At 36.4% G+C, this 23,266-nt stretch overlaps 1 protein-coding gene across 3 annotated transcripts in view; it reads left to right on the plus strand.

The window, feature by feature from the left end:
• YTHDC2 (YTH domain containing 2) overlaps positions 1–23,266 on the plus strand; it is a 119,488-nt gene that overhangs the window by 54,849 nt on the left and 41,373 nt on the right. For all 3 annotated transcript variants that reach the window (XM_027552613.1, XM_027552612.1, XM_027552614.1), the window contains 9 exons: positions 1,038–1,237; positions 2,693–2,859; positions 6,636–6,738; positions 7,558–7,714; positions 12,318–12,425; positions 14,845–14,993; positions 16,542–16,677; positions 21,708–21,834; positions 22,222–22,287. In XM_027552613.1, coding sequence (XP_027408414.1) covers positions 1,038–1,237; positions 2,693–2,859; positions 6,636–6,738; positions 7,558–7,714; positions 12,318–12,425; positions 14,845–14,993; positions 16,542–16,677; positions 21,708–21,834; positions 22,222–22,287 — 1,213 coding nt within the window. The remainder of the gene's footprint in view (positions 1–1,037; positions 1,238–2,692; positions 2,860–6,635; positions 6,739–7,557; positions 7,715–12,317; positions 12,426–14,844; positions 14,994–16,541; positions 16,678–21,707; positions 21,835–22,221; positions 22,288–23,266) is intronic.

The raw sequence follows: 23,266 nt of genomic DNA on the forward strand, positions 1-23,266 counted from the left end.
AAACTTGATTATAGAGCCTTATGGCAACCCTTCCAAGGTAAGAATTTCCCCTATTTCACACGTGAAGAAACTGGGCTCAGAGAAGTTTAATAATTTGTTCAAGGCCACTCAATCAGCTAGTAAACTGCAGAGCTGAGGTTTGACTCCACTATCTGGACTTTACTATTATATATTATGCTGCCATGATACACTATGAATGGAATTTTGAATTAGGGCTTCAGCTTCTGGGAAGAGATAGGACAGAATCTTCAGTATATTAACTTGCTCAGAGGTAGATAAATATATATATTTAGGTTATAAAGTGAAGTTATAATTTTACTGTTTGGAAAAATAATTTTCCTAATGAGAAGTTTATTTCTTTTATTATCTCCAATGACAGAGTTTCTATTTGTAAAGTAGGTTTGCAGAATGTAGAAAATGCATGGTCCTAGCTATCAAGGAGTTTTATTAATAAAAATACATTCACACAGAAATATTTTGTTATGTGAAGAATATAAAACACATCATGCCTTTTTTGTTCCTATCTGCTTAAATATAGATGTTGGCTAAAATGCACAATTAGGAGATTTGTTAAGCATTAAGGCCTTAAATTTACATGTTATTCTGTTTGATCACATAATCTTACATGCTGATTTCAAGAGGCGTTTTTTCTTTTTCATACGTCTTTTCATACTGCATGCAATAGACTTTACAAGTATAATGTATATTGTTTCCTACTCTAAAATTTTGTTCTAATTGATAGAAACAAGTTTGAGAATCATTTTAGGATTTTATTGGATTTTATTTTTAATGATTTTTGTTCATTTTAAAACATTATACACTAGGAATACTTCTGAGAAATTTGCCTTCTAATTGATATCAAAATGTGTAAAATGTTCTCGAAGAATATTGTGTAGGAGTAAAGCAGCTGAGGCATTGCTTGCTAATTTTATGTTGACTGAGTAGAGAAGAAACACTTAGAAGGTATTAATTACTTATGTTTTTAACTGTATTGTTGATATACATTTTTTTTTTCGTTCTCTTATTCATTTTCAAAGAAAATCGGGAAATGAGCAAGACAAGTGGGCGACTCAACAACGGCATACCTCAGATTCCAGTAAAAAGAGGAGAATCTGAATTTGATTCTTTCAGACAATCTCTGCCAGTGTTTGAAAAACAAGAGGAAATTGTTAAAATAATTAAGGAAAATAAAGTAGTTTTGATTGTAGGAGAAACTGGATCTGGAAAGACTACACAGGTTTGTTTCTACTTTGTTGTTTATAGAAGAAAAAATATTTTACTTCATGTGATAGTTTTGCATCAAATTATACTACATATACAAAGTAAACATAATTATAGTTTTTAAACTACTAGTTTGGCTGCAATTTAAAAATTCATGAAATCCAGCATTTGCATAGGTAATGAGAAAACAGCATCTTCTGCTCTTTTGATAAAAGTATAAATTGTTTTGAAGGGCTGATTGATCATTTTTATGAAAATTAAATTTATATACTCTTTGACTCAGCATATTTTTGTCTTTGCAAAAGTATTTGAGGATAGATGCTCACTACAGTGTTCTTTATAGCAAGCAACAACATCAATAATAACAAACCTAAAAAAGCTGGACGTTACTTTATATGTAGTCATATTTGTTAAATTATTAGATGGCTTGTGCAGCTGTTAAAATAGATTAGGTGTGCAGCTGTTAAAATAGATTAGGTAGATCTGATATGTTGTTAAGTGACATCAACAGATTACAAACATTAAATATAATAATGACTTTGTGTGAATAAAAACCTGTTTATATACACAAATATTTTAAGTTGTATAAGCATATTTTCCCCCCAAAAGAGTTTATGAGAAACTTAACAGTAGTTACTTTTGTGAAGAGGACTGTTGGTAATGGTAGGGCTTGGCAAGACTTTTACCTTATTTTTTAAATCTTTTTGACCTGTTTGAATTTAATTATAGAAGAGTGTTTGCTGTCCTGGTATTAGGCTATTTCTGATTTCTTTATAATTTTCACTATTTAAAAGATTCCAACAGAATTTTATTTCATTGACTTTATAGGATATTTTGGAGAGAATTGATATTTTTGCAATATTGATTATTCCTGCCCAGGAATATGTCATATTTTTTTAGTGTATTCCCATCTTTTATGTTTTTCAGCAGTGTTTTATAATCTTTTTCATGTAAACCTTAACTGTTTCTTTATACTTTTGTTTTTAAATGTTTTAGTTTCTCTTGTGAACAAAATCTTTCTAAATTACACTTTTTACATTGGAGAAGGCAATGGCACCCCACTCCAGTACTCTTGCCTGGAAAATCCCATGGATGGAGAAGCCTGGTAGGCTGCAGTCCATGGGGTCGCTAAGAGTCGGACCTGACTGAGCGACTTCACTTTCACTTTCATGCATTAGAGAAGGAAATGGCAACCCACTCCAGTGTTCTTGCCTGGAGAATCCCAGGGACAGTGGAGCCTGGTGGGCTGCTGTCTATGGGGTCCCACAGAGTCAGACACAACTGAAGCAGCTTAGCAGTAGCAGCAGCAGCAGCAGCTGATTATTAGCAGTTAACATGAAAAGTGTGTGTGTGTTTTTTTTAATGTTTGGACCTGTTACATAAGTTTTTTAGTTCTAATGATTTTTCAGTTGACATGGATTTTCTGGATATACAGTTATGTCATCTTATAGTACTTTAAAATTTCTTTCAGATTCCTCAGTTCCTTTTAGATGATTGCTTTAAAAATGGTATTCCCTGCCGTATATTTTGTACTCAACCAAGACGCTTAGCAGCTATTGCTGTGGCTGAAAGAGTTGCTGCAGAAAGGAGAGAAAGGATTGGTCAAACAATTGGATATCAGATCCGTTTAGAAAGCAGGTAAAGACAATTCACCTGTTACCTTTTATCATTCTTAGAAAAGACTAAATATTTGCATTTCACTAAACATAGAGAATATGTTTGGAGAAGGCACTGGCGACCCACTCCAGTACTCTTGCCTGGAAACTTCCATGGATGGAGAAGCCTGGTAGGCTGCAGTCCATGGGATCGCTGAGTTGAACACGACTGAGCGATTTCACTTTCACTTTTCACTTTCATGCATTGGAGAAGGAAATGGCAACCCACTCCAGTGTTCTTGCCTGGAGAATCCCAGGGATGGGAAAGCCTGGTCGGCTGCTGTCTGTGGGGTCACACAGAGTCGGACATGACTGACGTGACTTAGCAGCCAGCAGAGAATGTGTTAGTTGAAAAATGAGGTGGTCATTTTGCTTCAGGTAAGTGCGAACAGAACATTGAGGTCATGTCTAAACTTATTGAGGTTTTCAATAAATAAATAGTTTAAAAAGAAATCCTGTTTCATAGTTTAATGATAAAGTGCAAGTTGTACCATCTCTTTGAGCCTGAGCTTCCTCATCTGTAGTGTGTGGTTATTGAAAGCATCTAGAGCACAAGTTTGATGTGAAGTTTACAAAAGCACTCAATAAGTGCTAGTGACTGAATTATTGTTACTGATAATAGTAGTACTTAGTAGTGCCTGCTTGACAAGTAGTACTGTTTCTTTGCTCATAATTATTTTGGTATAATGATTCAAAAAGCTGATCTCATTTATGATATAATCTTATCCTCAAGTTAAAAATGTTTCAGATCTTAAAAACTATCTCTTTGGACTCTTTAACAAAATAATTAATAAAAGGCTGTTAGTAATAATTTGTGATATTATCAAACATAAAATATGTATTTCATATAACTTTGTTAACAAAGCATGTATACCAGTACACTAAATGTATATATGTACCAATACACTACATGTATACCAGCAAACTAAAATGGACTGGTATGGGTGAATTTAACTCAGATGACCATTATATCTACTACGGTGGGCAAGAATCCCTTAGAAGAAATGGAGTAGCCATCAAAGTCAACAAAAGAGTCCAAAATGCAGTAATGGATGCAATCTCAAAAATGACAAAAAAATCTCTCTTCATTTCCAAGGCAAACCATTCAGTATCCCGGTAATCCAAGTCTAGGACTTGACCAGTAATGCTGAAGAAACTGAAGTTGAATGGTTCTATGAAGACCTACCAGACCTTCTAGAACTAACACCCAAAAAAGATGTTCTTTTCATTATAGGGGACTGGAATGCAAAAGTAGAAAGTCAAGAAACACCTGGAGTAACAGGCAAATTTGGCCTTGGAATACAGAATGAAGCAGGGCAAAGACTAATAGAGTTTTGCCAAGAGAACATACTGGTCATAGCAAACACCCTCTTCCAACAACACAAGAGAAGACTCTACACATGGGCATCACGAGATGGCCAACACTGAAATCAGATTGATTATATTCTTTGCAGCCAAAGATGGAGACGCTCTATACAGTCAGCAAAAACAAGACCAGGAGCTGACTGTGGCTCAGATCATGAACTCCTTATTGCCAAATTCAGACGTAAATTGAAGAAAGTAGGGAAAACCCTAGACCATTCAGGTATGACCTAAATCAAATCCCTTACAATTATACAGTGGAAGTGATAAATAGATTTAAGGGACTTGATCTGATAGAGTGCATGAAGAACTATGGACAGAGGTTTGTGACATTGTACAGGAGACAGGGATCAAGACCATCCCCAAGAAAAAGAAATGCAAAAAAAGCAAAATGGCTGTCTGAGGAGGCCTTGCAAATAGCTGTGAATAGAAGAGAAGTGAAAGGAAAAGGAGAAAAGGAAAGATATACCCATTTGAATGCAGAGTTCCAAAGAATAGCGAGGAGAGATAAGAAAGCCTTCCTCAGTGATAAGTGCAAAGAATAGAGGAAAACAATAGAATGGTAAAGACTAGAGATCTCTTCAAGAAAATTAGAGATACCAACGGAACATTTCAGGCAAAAATGAGCTCAATAAAGGACAGAAACGTTATGGACCTAACAGAAGATATTAAGAAGAGGTGCCAAGAATACACAGAACTGTAACAAAAGATCTTCATGTCCCAGATAATCACAATGGTGTGATCACTCACCTAGAGCCAGACATCCTGGAATATGAAGTCAAGTGGGCTTTAAGCAACATCCCTCTGAACAAAGCTAGTGGAGGTGATGGAATTCCAGTTGAGGTATTTCAAGTCCTAAAAGATGATGCTGTGAAAGTGCTGCATTCAATATGCCAGCAAATTTGGAAAACACAGCAGTGGACACAGGATTGAAAAGGTCAGTTTCCATTCCAATCCCAAAGAAAGGCAATGCCAAAGAATGCTCAAGCTACCGCACAATTGCACTCATCTCACATTCTAGTAAAGTAATGCTCAAAATTCTCCAAGCCAGGCTTTAGCAATATGTGAACTGTGAACTTCCAGATGTTCAAGCTGGATTTAGAAATGGCAGAGGAACCAGAGATCAAATTGCCAACATCTGCTGGATCATGGAAAAAGCAAGAGAGTTCAAGAACAACATCTATTTCTGCTTTATTGACTATGCCAAAGCCTTTGACTATGTGGATCACAATAATCTGTGGAAAATTCTGAAAGAGATGGGAATACCAGACCACCTGACCTGCCTCTTGAGACATCTGTATGTAGGTCAGGAAGCAACAGTTAGAACTGGACATGGAACAACAGACTTCCCTTTCCAAATAGGAAAAGGAGTATGTCAAGGTTGTATATTGTCACCCTGCTTATTTAACTTATATGCAGAGTACATCATGAGAAACGCTGGGCTGGAAGAAGCACAAGCTGGAATCAAGATGGCCAGGGGAAATATCAATAACCTCGGATATGCAGATGACACCACCGTTATGGCAGAAAGTGAAGAAGAACTAAAGAGCTTCTTGATGAAAGTGAAAGTGGAGAGTGAAAAAGTTGGCTTAAAGCTCAACATTCAGAAAACAAAGATCACCGCATCCTGTCCCATCTCTTGGCAAATAGATGGGGAAACAGTGGAAACAGTGGCTGACTTTATTTTTGGGGACTCCAAAATCACTGCAGATGGTGACTGCAGCCATGAAATTAAAAGATGCTTACTCCTTGGAAGGAAAGTTATGACCAACCTAGAGAACATGTTAAAAAGCAGAGACATTACTTTGCCAACAAAGGTCCATCTGATCAGGTTTTGGTTTCTGGTAGTCATGTATGGATGTGAGAGTTGGACTATAAAGAAAGCTGAGTGCCAAAGAATTGATGTTTTTACACCGTGGTGTTGGAGAAAACCTTTGAGTCCCTTGGGCTGCAAGGAGATCCAACCAGTCCATCCTAAAGGAGATCAGTCCTGAGTGTTCATTGAAAGGACTGATGTTGAGGCTGAAACTCCAATACTTTGGCCATGTGATGTGAAGAGCTGAGTCATTTGAAAAGACCCTGATGCTGGGAAAGATTGAGGGCAGGAGGAGAAGGGGACAACAAATGGTTAGGTAGTTGGATGGCATCACCGACTTAGTGGAGATGAGTTTGAGTGAACTCTGGGAGTTGGTGATGGATAGGGAAGACTGGCATGCTGTGGTCCATGGGGTTGCGAAGAGTCGGACATGACTGAGCAACTGAACTGGACTGAACTGAACTGAACCAGTACACTGTTATGTTAGTAATACTTACTAAAATACTAAGGCTACTTGCATTTTAATAGGGCCATGTTTTAATTGTATAAAAGATTTGTTATTATACATTTTTTTTTTAAAGGGTTTCTCCAAAGACACTTCTGACATTTTGCACCAATGGGGTACTGCTTCGTACACTGATGGCAGGAGATAGTACATTGTCAACTGTGACACATGTTATTGTGGTAAGATATTTAAATTTAAATAGCTAATTAAGATTTTAGAATAGGATATATGTGAGAACCAATTTTTTTTTAAAACAGGCTCTTCTAATCAAGTTACTTTTTATTTTCCATAATTATTAGAAATAAATATTTGTATTAAAGATATTCTTGCCATCAGTTTTCATGAGTGAAAATAGATAGCTTTGTAAAAAAGTGCTTTTTATGTATAAAAATGATACATGTATTTCAAGAGTCTCCAGAATAGTGAAAGTTTTCTTTTTTTCTCTGTGCTTAGTCATCTATTTTCTCTTCCATATCTTAGGAGAATACTTAAAGTCAGTTAACTTCCTGGTTATCCTGTTATTTTAACTAGCTGCTGATGAAATAAGTAGATGAATTAGCACCTTATTAAAGAATTCTAAGCTTTTATCCAGTTTGTGTCAGAAAACTTAGATTAAGATTTATAAGCTTGTGATAAGCAGGTTTGGAAAGTTTTTAGTTCTCTGCATTCAAACCACAATATGCACCTGGTCCTGATGCTAACAGAAGCATATTTAAATAGATTTTAGATTTATTAAAATTATATTAAATTAGACTGTACTAATTCAGAATTTGTTTAAGTTTCTGCAGTTTTACATTCTGTGGGAAAAAGGGCAATACGTTACCCACAGAGGATTGTTAATATCTGAGTATTTCTAAATTGTCCATAAAACAAATTTCACTAATTGACTGTTTCCACATTTAACTTGATTTAGTGTGAAACTCAGCAGCTCCATAGTTTTAAAGACTTCACTTGTTTTATGTTTTAACTGTTCCATGGTTTGTTTTTGTTTACTGCAGGATGAAGTTCATGAAAGAGATCGATTTAGTGATTTTTTACTTACAAAGTTAAGAGATTTACTGCAGAAGCACCCAACTTTGAAACTAATTCTTTCTAGTGCTGCCTTAGATGTAAATCTTTTTATAAGATATTTTGGGAGCTGTCCAGTGATATATAGTAAGTAAAATTATCAGATTTCTTCAGGATTTTATGAAAGAATTATTTTTTGGCTTGATTTTATTTATTGAAATAGAAATATTAAGGAATATTCTGATGTATAGGGCATCCTTTTCTGTTTTCTCTGAGATGTACTGAATCAGTCATCTCTATATATTTTCATCCTCTCTTTTTCAGTCTTTGTTATTGTGTAGTGAGCCAGTTTTCTAGTCTTAAAAGGAGATATGTTTTAATTTTGTATTCCTCTTTAAATTCTGTCTTACAGCTTCACCTTTATTGCTAGACTCTTTCACAGAGTAGTCGTATTCCCATATTTATTTCCCATGTACTTCTGAATATGTTGCCACTGAACTTTTGTCCTTATCCTTTAATCACACCTTATTTTTTCACCAATCTTTAAAAAATTTTTTAATTTTCTTCTCAAAAATTGAAAAAGTTGTGTTTACTCAATGGTTTACCTCAGTTCAAACATGTAGGATGTAGCTTATTATAGTGAACAGCTGCTTTTATATTTCCTAATATGAATGTACCATGATTTATTTAACCATTTCTTAATTTTTAGACATTCACATTGGTCCTGGATCCTTCCTTTTGCCAACTATAAACTTCATTGTTATGAGCATCCTTATACATATATTCTTATATATATATATGTATATACATGTGTGTGTGTGTATATGTGTGTGTATATATATATATATATATATGCCGCTACTGCTGCTAAGTCACTTCAGTCATGTCCGACTCTGTGCGACCCCATAGACGGCTGCCCACCAGGCTCTGCCGTCCCTGGAATTCTCCAGGCAAGAACACTGGAGTGAGTTGCCATTTCCTTCTCCAATGCATGAAAGTGAAAAGTGAAAGTGAAGTCACTCAGTCGTGTCCGACTCTTAGCGACCCCATGGACTGCAGCCTACCAGGCTCCTCCTTCCATGGGATTTTCCAGGCAAGAGTACTGGAGTGGGGTGCCATTGCCTTCTCCAATATATAGGTGCTCTTATTTCTGAGAATAGATTCTTAAAAGTGAAATTGTTGAGTAAAAAAGTATGTCTATTTTTAATTTTAACAATAATATGGTTTTGCCATTTTACTTTTCCAAAAGGCTGAAATGATTCACATTTCTGAAGTTTATGGGGCTATTCATTTATGCATTCTTAACAGTGTTGTTTTGAAACTGATTTAATTGCCAAGCCTGTTATTCAAATTTTATATAAAAATATTACTTAAAATTGCTGTAGTATTTCTCATAATCATTCCCCCTTTTTTTGTGAAATGCTCACATCCCCATCATCTGTTTGCCAGCACTGCTTCCTAAGTCTCATTCTGTGTTATAGCCTGTACTTTCTTGGTCTCCTCTGTGGGCTTCTTTTGCATGGTGCTTAAATATTGTTTTTTTTGAGGATTATTCCCATGATCCATTCTTTTTTTCTCTTCCTCTCTTCTTTTCCCTCCCCTTCCCCTCCTTTCCCTTCTTTTTTTGACTTCTTTGCTTTTTCTCTTTCCTGCTCTATGCTGTTCTGTACTTGATACTGGGAGTGCATAGTTTGTTTCCCTGGAAGATCTCATTCTTGCCCTTGACTTCTACTTTCTTATATGGATGACTCCTGAATCTTTATTTCCTAATTCAACCTCTTCTCCAGAGCTTTGGACTTAGGAAGTTTATAAGCAGTTCACATCTAATATGCCCTAACTGAATACTAATCCTTTCTAAAAAATATACAAGCAACTCCTTCAGCTTAATTCCAGAAAAATAAATGACCCAATCAAAAACAGACAGTTCTCCAAAGAAGACATACAGATGGCTAACAAACACATGAAAAGATGCTCAACATCACTCATTATCAGAGGAATGCAAAGAATGCAAATCAAAACCACAATGAGGTACCATCTCACGCCGGTCAGAATGGCTGCTATCCAGAAATCAACAAACAGTAAATGCTGGAGAGGGTTTGGAGAAAAGGGAACCCTCTTACACTGTTGGTGGGAATGAAAACTAGTACAGCCACTATGGAGAGTAGTGTGGAGGGTCCTTAAAAAACTGGAAATAGAAGTGACATACGACCCAGCAATCCCACTGCTGGGCATACACACTGAGGAAACCAGAATTGAAAGAGACACATACAGCCCAATGTTCATCGCAGCACTGTTTACAATAGCCAGGACATGGAAGCAACCTAGATGTCCATCAGCAGATGAATGGATAAGAAAGCTGTGGTACATATACACAATGGAATATTACTCAGCCATTAAAAAGAATACATTTGAATCAGTTCTAATGAGGTGGATGAAACTGGAGCCTATTATTTAGAGTGAAGTAAGCCAGAAAGAAAAACACCAATACAGTATACTAATACATATATATGGAATTTAGAAAGATGGTAACGATAACCCTATAAATGAGACAGCAAAAGAGACACAGATGTATAGAACAGTCTTTTGGACTCTGGGAGAAGGCAAGGGTGGGATGATCTGAGAGAATAGCATTGAAACATGTCTATTATCATATATGAAACAGATCGCCAGTCCAGGTTCGATGCATGAGACAGGGTGCTCAGGGCTGGTGCACTGGGATGACCCTGAGGGATGGTATGGGGAGGGAGGTGGGAGGGGCTTCAGGATGGGGGACACATGTACATGCATGGCTGATTCATATCAATGTATGGCAAAAACCACTACAGTATTGTAAAGTAATTAACCTCCAACTAAAATAAATAAATTTAAAAAATAAGAATAAAAGAAGAATATACATATTTTATTTTAAATTTATTTTAATTAGAGGCTAATTACTTTACAGTATTTTATTGGTTTTGCCATATATCAACATGAAAAATAAATAAAAAATCTGCTTCTTTTGTGTTGCCTGTTTTAGTTAATCATACCATTGACCAAATCACCTAAGTCACAACCTGTAGGACTTTTTGTTCATAAGGCCAACCTAGGCAGCATATTAAAAAGCAGAGTCATTACTTTGCCAACAAAGGTCCGTCTAGTCAAGGCTATGGTTTTTCTAGTATCATGTACGGATGTGAGAGTTGGACCATAAAGAAAGCTGAGCACTGAAGAATTGATGCTTTTGAACTGTGGAGTTGGAGAAGACTCTTGAGAGTCCCTTGGACTGCAAGGAGATCCAACCAGTCCATCCTAAAGGAAATCAGTCCTGAATGTTCATTGGAAGGATTGATGCTGAAGCTGCAACTCCAATACTTTTGCCACCTGATATGAAGAACTGACTCTTTGGAAAAGACCCTGATGCTGAGAAAGATTAGAGGCAGGAGGAGAAGGGGACAACAGAGGATGAGATGGTTGGATGGCATCACTGATTCGATGGACATGAGTTTGAGCAGGCTCTGGGAGTTGGTGATGGACAGGGAAGTCTGGCATGCTGCAGTCCATGGCATCGCCAAGAGTCGCACACGACTGAGCAACTGAACTGAAGGCACATAAAATTTATGCATCTGCTAATGGAAGCTCATTTTGGCAACTAACATTTGACATGTATAAAACCAAACCCCATCTCCTATAAGCCAACTTGTTTTTCTTTAGCTTTCCTTGTCAACCTCAGAGAATGACATCTTCCTCTATCCAGTTTTTTAAGCTAGACTTTTAAGAGCTGTGGTTGACACTTCCTTATCATTCCTCCATATTTAATCTAATGCTGAGTTCTGTGGATTTACTTCCTGTCTATCTAGAGTTTGTCTGTCTCCTTCCGTTTTTACTGTCACCAGTCTTATTCAGGTTATTGTTCTCTTCAGCCTGAACAATTGTAATTGCCCCTACTGGTCTGTTCCATTTACTCTACTCTCTTTTAAATCCATTCCCCAGGTTTCAGCCAGAGTGTTGTTTTCTGAAATGAAATTTTTATGATTTAAAAACTCTCATGAGCTTAAAACTTTGAAAGACCTTTACCCCAGAATAAAGACCTAAACCCTTAATAAGACCTGTTTCTTTGGCCTCATCTTGAACGATAGCCCCCTCTCCATACCACTCCTCACATCATGTTCCAAATAGCTTGGCTTTTTAGTTCCTTGAGAACATCATATTCTTTCACACCATAGGGCCTTTGTGCATACTGTTTTGTGTTTTTTCCTTCTTCATATTACATTCTTTCTTCTCTGTGTAGCTTAATTATTTTGTTTACCTCCTTCTCTTGGTTCTCATTTTTCTCAGTGAAGATGTTTTTCTTGTCTCATTCAAGTTCTCCTATTATGTACTGTCATGGTATCTTGTACTTCTTTCTCGTAGGACTTTTCACAACTTTATTTTTACATGGTTGTTCTGAATTACTGGATTAAGGTCTGACTCTCCTGCTGGACTGCAATCTTTAAGCTTCAGGAGAACAGGAGGAACTCTGTTTCTACTTGCCATTTATATTCCTAGTACCTAGTATAATGCCAAACACACAAGTGAATAGCAAACATTGGAAAAAACATGCAAATAAACAGTTGTCTATCAAAGTTATATTTAAAGGGCAATATGAGGATTACTTGATCTATGGAATTGCCTTTAGATTAACATTTAGATTTATTAATTTGAAAATCTCATGTTTTTATGCAAGTTACCTCTAAGATGCAAGTTGACTGATTAAAATACTCCTATTATTTAGTACAGGGAAGACCATTTGAAGTAAAAGAAATGTTTTTGGAAGACATTTTAAGAACTACTGGATATACAAACAAAGAAATGTTAAAATACAAAAAGGAAAAACAACGAGGTAAGCTCTTTATGAAACAAATATAAAAGAAAATTACTATTGATACTGACTTTTTAGAGTACTCCAGTCTTATACTGTGCAGATACTAGGATACTTGAAAGTATTTCTTTCTGTGTATGGTTGTAGATTATATTAGACTACTGTCCCAAATGGATCTTTTATATTGTGGTTTAAGTCCAAAAGTTATAATCTATGGAGAAGAATTGAAAGGGAATGCCAGAGCTGAATGTCTGCATCCAGAGATTCAGCCACTGTTTTAAGAAAGGACAAGATGATGTGCTGGCTGTCCCCCAGCATGTGTTACAGAGTGGGAGTGAGAGGCAGGTGAGTAAAGAAGGGAGTTGTATGTGAGTGATGAAAGGCTCATCTTTCTCATAACTGTCGAGTTCTTAAAATCTTGATATTGTTATCAATTGTGTCTGAATTTTGAATGTAGCATGACCTGCCTGTTAATACATCTCTTATGATTTATGCTATATGTCCACTTTTGAATTAAGGTTAAGTTCCTTCTGGTTACTTTTAACTACATTATTCATGATGGAAGACTTGACTTCAAGTTTTGATTCCTTTGTTTAGTTGTTTGGACAAATAATCTTAAATTCTTTGTATTCTTTGCTTGAAAAAAGCAATTAGCAATGTCTGTTTCACACTGCAATGTTGAATCACTAATATGTACATTATAAAATTTCTGGCTCTGATTATAACTTGTATCTCAAACAACTAGCTTGGTGGTAGAAACTCAGTAAATGATTTCCTTCAAAGTGCTATATGGATATTAGTCATTGGTTCAAACAATATTTGTTACATGGATAAAATACTGTTCATTAAATTTTGTACTTATATAGAAGTAAACTTCTTACCAGTAGATGAACAGATGAAGTTTTTAAAAGCAGTTTCATGTCTCCTTTTGGTTCAACATAATATGTTTTATTCTTTGGAGGCAATGGCCAAAGAATGCTCAAACTATTGCACAGTTGCACTCATCTCACATGCTAGTAAAGTAATGCTCAAAATTCTCCAAGCCAGGCTTCAGCAGTATGTGAACCATGAACTTCCAGATGTTCAAGCTGGTTTTCGAAAAGGCAGAGGAACCAGAGATCAAATTGCCAACATCTGCTGGATCATCAAAAAAGCAAGAGAGTTCCAGAAAAAACATCTATTTCTGCTTTATTGACTATGCCAAAGCCTTTGACTATGTGGATCACAATAAACTGTGGAAAATTCTGAAAGAGATGGAAATACCAGACCACCCGACCTGTCTCTTGAGAAACCTATATGCAGGTCAGGAAGTAATGGTTACAACTGGACCTGGAACAACAGACTGGTTCCAAATAGGAAAAGGAGTATGTCAAGGCTGTATATTGTCACCCTGCTTATTTAACTTATATGCAGAGTACATCATGAGAAATGCTGGGCTGGAAGAAGTACAAGCTGGAATCAAGATTGCCAGGAGAAATATCAATAACCTCAGATATGCAGATGACACTACCCTTATGGCAGAAAGTGAAGAGGAACTCAAAAGCCTCTTGATGAAAGTGAAAGAGGAGAGTGAAAAGTTGGCTTAAAGCTCAACATTCAGAAAACTAAGATCATAGCATCTGGTCCTATCACTTCATGGGAACTAGATGGGGAAACAGTGGAAACAGTGTCAGACTTTATTTTTTGGGGCTCCAAAATCACTGCAGATAGTGATTGCAGCCATGAAATTAAAAGACGCTTACTCCTTGGAAGGAAAGTTATGACCAATCTAGATAGCATATTGAAAAGCAGAGACATTACTTTGCCAACAAAGTTCCATCTTGTCAAGGCTATGGTTTTTCCAGTGGTCATGTACGGATGTGAGGGTTGGACTGTGAAGAAAGCTGAGCGCTGAAGAATTGATACTTTTTAACTGTGGTGTTGGAGAAGACTCTTGAGAGTCCCTTGGACTGCAAGGAGATCCAACCAGTCCATCCTAAAGGAGACCAGTCCTGGGTATGCATTGGAAGGACTGATGCTGAGGCTGAAACTCCCAACACTTTGGCCACCTCATGTGAAGAGTTGACTCATTGGAAAAGACCCTGATGCTGGGAGGGATTGGGGGCAGAAGGAGAAGGGGATGACAGAGAATGAGATGGCTGGATGGCATCACCAACTCAGTGCACATGAGTTTGGGTGAACTCCGGGAGTTGATGATGGACAGGGAGGCCTGGCGTGCTGTGATTCATGGGGTTGCAAAGAGTCAGACATGACCGAGTGATTGAACTGAACTGAACTGAACATGTTTTATTGAATGTTTCTAATTAATTAATTTTTTTAAAAAGTAACTTTAAAATAAGGCCAACTTTTAGGTATTTTCAAATTCACTTAATTTTTTTAAAGAAATGTATTTCATAATGCAAAGAATGTATCTACTTATTTTCTTTGGTAATTAATTTAGAGGAAAAACAACAAACCACACTTACAGAATGGTACTCAGCTCAAGAGAATAGTTTCAAGCCTGAATCTCAGAGACAGAGAGCTATCCCAAATGTGACTGAAGAGTATGATTTATTGGATGATGGTGGTGACGCTGTCTTCAGTCAGCTGGTAAGACCTCAGTGGTTTTACACTGATAGTTTGAGTGAAAATTGTATACTTTAAACAGTATTTTATGAGATTATAATTTTTATTGCATTATTAAAGCATACTTCCCTTACTTTATCTTAGACTACAACACATTTTTCAGAATAACTTTCTATAAATTCTTTTTTTCGAATAATGTGACATATTTTATTGTTTCATTCTGAGTTAAAATTATTTCAATATTTTCTGTAAATTGTTTCAAGAAAATAGTTTATCAAGAAAATACATTATCATTGCTTGATATTTTATCATGTCAAAATTTAAGGACCTATGATCAAAGCAATGTAAGATTAGCTAAGTTAGGAAAAAACTGAGAAAATACTGTTGGTATTAAGGCAAGTATAATCAAGACCAGGGTTTCCACTAGAAAGCTATGTGACTGTAAAGTCAGTTACCCATCATAGACCTCAGTTTCTTTTCTCCCTTTTATTTTGCCACAAAATCTTTCTACAAAATCTTTTTTGTAGACATCCTGCCTGCTCACCCCTCACTCTCCACCTCTATTCCCTAGGTGGGGTGTGTGCTACTTTGGGTTCCATGAAGTCTATTTGAAAACAAACTAATGAATTTCCTAGGTTCCTTCTGGTCTTTTATTTTGGTTTAGGATTCTTAAGTACTTCCCTGGTGGCTCAGATGGTAAAGAATCTGCAGGCAGTGTGGGAGACCTGGGTTTGATCCCTGGGTTGGGAAGATCCTCTGGAGAAGGGCATGACAACTCACTCTAGTGTTCTTGCCTGGAGAATCCTCATGGACAGAGGAGCCTCACAGGTTGCAAGAGTCGGACACAACTGAGCAACTTTCACTCAGAGTTCTTAAAAAGGCATTGGTGATTAGAGCAATGGCTGGGACTGTGTACTTTTTAGAAAAGGAATTAAACTGTATTGAGCATGAGAATGCAAATATGCTTGGCAGTTTTCTCCCATTGTTTAAAGTTCTGATGCATCCAAATGAACTCTTCTTGTAAAGAATGTATACTTTTAAAGAATATTTAAAAATTGTTATTTAATGTTGGGAACATCCATTTGGTTCAGTGAATATAGCATTTTGATCCTGTAAATTAGTGATTCTTAAGCCTGGCTACATATTAGCATCTCCCGAGGAACATTTAAAGTCCTGTGGAATCTGGCCTCCATCAGAGATTCTGATGTTCTTGCTCTGGGGTGGGACTTGGCTTCAGTGTTGACAAGCTCCAGGTGACATTTCCTCTGTGGTACAGTTGGGAGAAAAGACCACTGATCTGCAGGTATATTTAGCAACATTGTGTCAGAAGCACAGTTAATATTGTGACTAGATCATACTGCTTTGTTCACAAGCTTATTCTCAGATAAAAGATGAATATGAAAACAAGATACAATATTGGAAATGATAATGTTTATGATGAAATGACAAACTTTTATGTCAAATCCTTTGATATAACACTGTATGACTAATAGTTCTTATTGTCATTATGGCCATCTTGTATTCTTTGCCAGCAAAGGTTAAGTAATTTATAATCTTTGCTTCTTTTTGAAGACAGAAAAAGATGTGAATTGCCTTGAACCATGGTTAATAAAGGAAATGGATGCTTGTCTTTCTGACATATGGCTGCATAAAGATGTTGATGCCTTTGCTCAGGTCTTTCACCTTATTTTAACTGAAAATGTTAGTGGTAAGTGTAAATTATTTCAGTTTTTTAAATTACTCTTGCAGTTATTTATTATGATAGAGATATAGTTTAATTCATAAAATTCAAGATTCACTTTTTGTTCACTATCAATAATTTGTTCTTTTGGAGTACTTATTTCCAATGTACAAGTGAGGATTTTTCTTATTAGCATAGTAGAATAGATATTGTACAATAGAATAATATTGTATTAAATCAAGGATTCTTAACCTAATGTCTCCAGAACAGTTTTATGGGGTCTGTGAATATATGATAATTATATGCAAAAGTGTTTTTAATGTGTATAAGATTTGTGATATAAATATACTTACCCCCAAATCACCCCTCTTCCTCCTTGAAAATCCAAATATCTTGGATTTTCAAAGAGATTTATGATTTCAAAACAGGGAAAAATGTTAATATCTTTTGCTCTAGATTATTCATTCAATAAGTGAAAAATTTTAGTATACCTTTAGTTATTTAGGCTCAAGTTCTGAATCACATGTACCTGCATTATATCATGTGACATATTTTCATTAATGATTTATTCTGATTTCATCAGTTGATTATAATGGATATTAGTAATCAGAGGTGAGTTTTAGAACCCTAAAGGCTTTTAGGCAAAAGGTAGAATGATGGTAATGGAAGGTCAGTACCTTCAGGACTTAGGTGTCAAATAGTTTATCCCCTCACTTGAACGTCTCAGCATTATTATAATTGACCACTCCCTTCTTGAAACATGTTCTTCAGTTTACTTCTGATATTCCATACTTGGTTTATCTTTTTCTCATCTCTCTGACTGGTAGGTCTTGGTTTCCTTGGCAGCATTTTTTTCTTTTTCTTGACCTCCAAATATGGAATGTCCCAGCCCTCAATCCTTAAACTACTTCTCTTTACTCTTACTCCTGAGTTGAATCTCATCTAGTCATAGCTTTAAATATTTATTTAAAATGACTCCTAACTTTATGTCGTCTCCAATCCTGACCTCCCCGCTCACTTCAATATACCTCACTACTTGACATCTCCAGTTGGAAGTCTGTTAGGGGAATAAAAATAGATTTACGCCAAACAACTTGATTTTCTATCTCCTAACCTCTCTCTCAGCCTGCTATTTCGTGAATGTTCCTCTAGTGATCATTATCAGTTTTAGACCCCATTAAAAATGCAAGTGCCTGGCCATCCCAGGCACACAGAATCTAACCTTAGGGTACTACCATTCACCTAGTTGCTAAGGTAACAAAATATAAAATCATCCTTGACTTTGCTCTCATACCTCACGTGTAATCCATTAGCAAATCTTGTTAGTTTTACCTTATAAATAAATCCTGAATCTCACCATATTTTACTGCCTATACTGCTGCCATCCTAGCCCAAGCCAACATTTTTTCCTGGTCAGTGTAACATTTTCAGCTGTTACACTGACCCATTAACAGCTTCTGTTCTTATGTTACTTATAGTCTGTTCTCCAGAGAACAATCGGATTGATCCTTTCGAAAAGGAAATTGGATCATGCCACTTCTCTTCTCTCAACTCTCCGATAGCTTTCAGTTACACTTTGAATAAAAGTCAAAGTCTTTTCCCCTGATTTAGTCTCTGATATTCTTTTTAAATCTCATTTTCTACTGTTTGCCTTGTTCCTTGTTCACTGTAATTTAGCCACTCTTATCTTCTTGCTCTTCATATATGCTGTCTCATTCCTGTCTTTGGGCCTTTGCTTTTGTTGTTTTTTTTTATGCTTGAAATGATCTAATATGGTCCAATACCTACTTCATTTAGGTTTCTAGCCATAAGTTAGGAAATTTGAATTTTGAGACACATTGCTTTAAAACATTTATGAAACATTTAAAAATATTTTTGTATTGTCTTTGACCCTCTTTTTAGATATTTCTTTTGTGACTACTAGACTATTACTTTGATAATGGTCATCTCTCCTTTATCGTTTTATTGGACATTCTCCAGAGCCCAGTATTCTAATGTCTTAAGCCACGTGTAGTGAACTAAAATGTTAGCATATCTCTATGAACAGTAATTTACTTTCCATATTTTTATTTCTCTTCTAAAATCTCAATGCTTAATTTTAAGGCACCAGAAGTTCAAAATGCTTCATGTGATCCAGGAAACCTTTGGCTTCATAGATTTCTTTCTTTCTTTTTTTTTTTTTTTAAACTTTACATAATTGTATTAGTTTTGCCAAATATCAAAATGAATCCATTACAGGTATACATGTGCTCCCCATCCTGAACCCTCCTCCCTCCTCCCTCCCCACACCATCCCTCTGGGTCGTCCCAGTGCACTAGCCCCAAGCATCCAGTATCGTGCATTGAACCTGGGCTGGCATCTCGTTTCATACATGATATTTTACATGTTTCAATGCCATTCTCCCAAATCTTCCCACCCTCTCCCTCTCCCACAGAGTCCATAAGACTGTTCCATACATCAGTGTCTCTTTTGCTGTCTCGTACACAGGGTTATTGTTATCATCTTTCTAAATTCCATATATATGCGTTAGTATACTGTATTGGTGTTTTTCTTTGTGGCTTACTTCACTCTGTATAATAGGCTCCAGTTTCATCCACCTCATTAGAACTGATTCAAATGAATTCTTTTTAATGGCTGCATAATACTCCATTGTGTATATGTACCACAGCTTTCTTATCCATTCATCTGCTGATGGACATCTAGGTTGCTTCCATGTCCTGGCTATTATAAACAGTGCTGCGATGAACATTGGGGTACACGTGTCTCTTTCCCTTCTGGTTTCCTCAGTGTGTATGCCCAGCAGTGGGATTGCTGGATCATAAGGCAGTTCTATTTCCAGTTTTTTAAGGAATCTCCACACTGTTCTCCATAGTGGCTGTACTAGTTTGCATTCCCACCAGCAGTGTAAGAGGGTTCCCTTTTCTCCACACCCTCTCCAACATTTATTATTTGTAGACTTTTGGATCGCAGCCATTCTGACTGGTGTGAAATGGTACCTCATAGTGGTCTTGATTTGCATTTCTCTGATAATGAGTGATGTTGAGCATCTTTTCATGTGTTTGTTAGCCATCTGTATGTCTTCTTTGGAGAAATGTCTATTTAGTTCTTTGGCCCATTTTTTGATTGGGTCATTTATTTTTCTGGAGTTGAGCTGTAGGAGTTGCTTGTATATTTTTGAGATTAGTTGTTTGTCAGTTGCTTCATTTGCTCATAGATTTCTTTTTAACTGTATCAATTTTCCTGTGTGATCTTGTGTAGCCAGGTAGTAATTAGCTGGTTTAGTAGGAATAGGCATTCTGTGGAATGCTGGATGCTAGTCATCTGTTGCTGCATAAGAAATGATTCCCAAACTTAGCAACCTAAGACGTTTATTATTTTACATAGTTATTGAGAATCAAGAATCTGAGAGTGGCTTAACTGAGTGGTTCTGCCTCCTAGTCACTCGTAGACTGATAGTTAAGCTGTTGGCAGGGGTTGTAGTCATCTGAAAGTTTACTGAGACTGAGAATCTGCTTCTAAGATGGCTCACTCTTGTGGCTGTTGGTCAGAGAACTCAGTTTGTCTCTGCTGTTGGCAGAAGGCCTCTGTTCCTTGCCATCTGGACCATCCATAGGATTGCCTTGTTCTTCTCAGAATGTGACAGCTGGCTTCTCTCAGAGTGTGTGATTCAAAAGGGAAAAAGGAAAAGCAAGCAAGAAACTGTAGGTACCTTTCATGTCCTAGTCTCCAAAGTTGCACAGCATTTTTTCCACTTTATTCTATTTGCTAGAATGAGTCACAGTCCAGCTCACACTCAAGGAGAGGAGAATTAGGCTCCACCCCTTGAAGGAAAGAGTATTAGTGAATTTTTGGTCATTTTCTAACTCCCATGCTTATCTGTACCCCTAATTGAATATTCCATTGAAGTAGTAATTCTCAGATCAGATCAGATCAGATCAGATGCTCAGTCGTGTCTGACTCTTTGCGACCCCATGAATCGCAGCACGCCAGGCCTCCCTGTCCATCACCATCTCCCAGAGTTCCCTGAGACTCATGTCCATCGAGTTAGTGATGCCATCCAGCCATCTCATCCTCTGTCGTCCCCTTCTCCTCCTGCCCCCAATCCCTCCCAGCATCAGAGTCTTTTCCAATGAGTCAACTCTTCGCATGAGGTGGCCAATCCTCATATAGTGAACACAAATCATAATCTTTGCAGATCTTTTTAATAATGCATGTGCTTTCTCACCCAAGACTACTGAATCTGAATCTAGAAGTAAGGCATAGCTATCTGTGCTTTCAGAGATAAAAAGCCTGAGGTCCCCCTGAGGTCTTATAAGTCCCCCTGTCTACCTTAAGAACCATTGGTTTATATTAATATTTGATACCATGTTTTAGAGGGTTGTTAACCTGTTTTACTAATAGAGGGTTTTTCTCAGTAGTGATTTCTTTCTGAAATTACCAATTTTGTACTTTATGAACATCAGTTCTAAGTAATTATAATACTTTGCATTGCTTGAAATATATTTTAAGATGGAATTTAAATTCAATAAAAGTTTATTTTTTTTTCTCATGGAGGGGTTTTGTGGGAAGTAAACTTTCTGCCAGTGTTACTCTCTTTAAGCATCTTATAAGACGACCCTGGATTGATGGAGGAATAAATGCAAAATAAAAGGATGTCAAAAAATCATTTAAAATTTTTCATTTGCCCTTTTAACTTTCACTACTAGATTCTGATGACAATTAACTTTTTAATTATATCTTGCCATTTGATTAAGGCAGAATCTAGATTTAAGAAGGTTACTTAAGAGTTCAACAAAGTTAGTAGTTTTCCTTTCTGCTTTGATTAACACTATCTTTCCTTCTCCTGCCTTCCAACTTGTGGTACCCATTTTATCCTGCTTATACTAATGACACATCAGTATCAGATCTTAGATGATCTGAGTTAAGGGTTATACAGTGCTGTTATGTATTTAGGTAAATGACCATGTCCTAGGTTAATTCCCCTAACAGTCAAAGAAATTAAAATGTATTTAAATAATTTGAAAATTTAACATTTACATATCTTTTCTTTCTTTTAGTTGATTATAGACATAGTGAAACCAGTGCAACAGCTCTGATGGTTGCTGCAGGACGAGGCTTCTCAAGTCAAGTAGAACAGTTAATTAGTATGGGAGCCAATGTTCATAGTAAAGCATCAAATGGCTGGTAATTTTTAATTGCATCTGTTCTTTGTATGCCTTCGTATAGCTACATATATCTTTTTTGAATTTTTATATTTGCCTTTATATTAAAAGCTATTGTGAGGGGACTTCCCTGCTGGTCTAGTGGTTAAGACTCTGAGCTTCCACTGCAGGGGACATGGGTTTAATACCTGATTGGCAACTAAGATCCCACAGACCATGCAACACAGCCAGTAAATAAATAAAGTTGCTAAAAAAAAAAAAAACAAAACTTAAAAAAAAAAGAAAGCTGTTGTGTAAAATTGCTCATACATCTCTACTTTAATTAATGAATGAATAACTTTGAGTAATTAGTTTCCTAATTTTGAGAACATTATTTCTTTTTTAATTTGATACCTTTGAATTTTGCCAGGATGGCTTTAGATTGGGCTAAACATTTTGGCCAGACTGAAATTGTGGATCTTCTAGAATCTTACAGGTAAAACTTTTTGCTATTTTTAATTCTAACTCCTTTTGAAAAAGGTTAGCCATATAAATCGTAGAATGTGACCTATAAAAGCTATTTATAGTCTCTTATCCAGCTATATATATTTTTTTGTACTTCTAAGAACTTTTTCTAATAGTTTTCAGTTACTTTATAGGTTGCTAATAAGATTTCCAAGGCAAGCCATTCAATATCAGTGTAATCCAAGTTTATGCCCCAACCAGTAATGCTGAAGAAACTGAAGTTGAATGGTTCTATGAAGACCCATAAGACCTTCTAGAACTAACACCCAAAAAAGATGTCCTTTTCATTATAGGGGACTGGAATGCAAAAGTAGGAAGTCAAGAGATACCTAGAGTAATAGCCATATTTGGCCTTGGAGTACAAAATGAAGCAAGGCAAGAGCTAACAGAATTTTGCCAAGAGAATGCATTGGTAATAGCAAATACACTTGTCCAACAACACAAGAGACCCTTCTACACAAAGACATCACCAGATGGTCAATACCAAAATCAGATTGATTATATTCTTTGCAGCGAAAGATGGAGAATCTCTATACAGTCAGCAAAAACAAGCCTGGGAGCTTTCAGTGGCTCAGATCACGAATTCCTTAGCACCAAATTCAGACTTAAATTGAAGAAAGTAGGGAAAACCACTAGACCATTCAGGTATGACCTAAATCAAATACCTTATGATTATACAGTGGAAGTGGCAAATAGATTCAGGGGATTAGATGATAGAGTACCTGAAAAACTATAGACAGAGATTTGTGACATTGTACAGGAGGCAGTAATCAAGACCATCCCCAAGGAAAAGAAATGCAAAAAGGCAAAATGGTTGTCTGAGGAGGCCTTCCAAATAGCTGAGAAAAGAAGAGAAGCTAAAGCAAAGGAGAAAGGGAAAGATAAAAGCATCTGAATGCAGAGTTCCAAAGAATAGCAAGGACAGATAAGAAAGCCTTCCTCTGTGATCA

Source organism: Bos indicus x Bos taurus, chromosome 10 (assembly GCF_003369695.1).
Source record: "Bos indicus x Bos taurus breed Angus x Brahman F1 hybrid chromosome 10, Bos_hybrid_MaternalHap_v2.0, whole genome shotgun sequence".
In the NCBI taxonomy this organism is placed as follows: domain Eukaryota; kingdom Metazoa; phylum Chordata; class Mammalia; order Artiodactyla; family Bovidae; genus Bos; species Bos indicus x Bos taurus.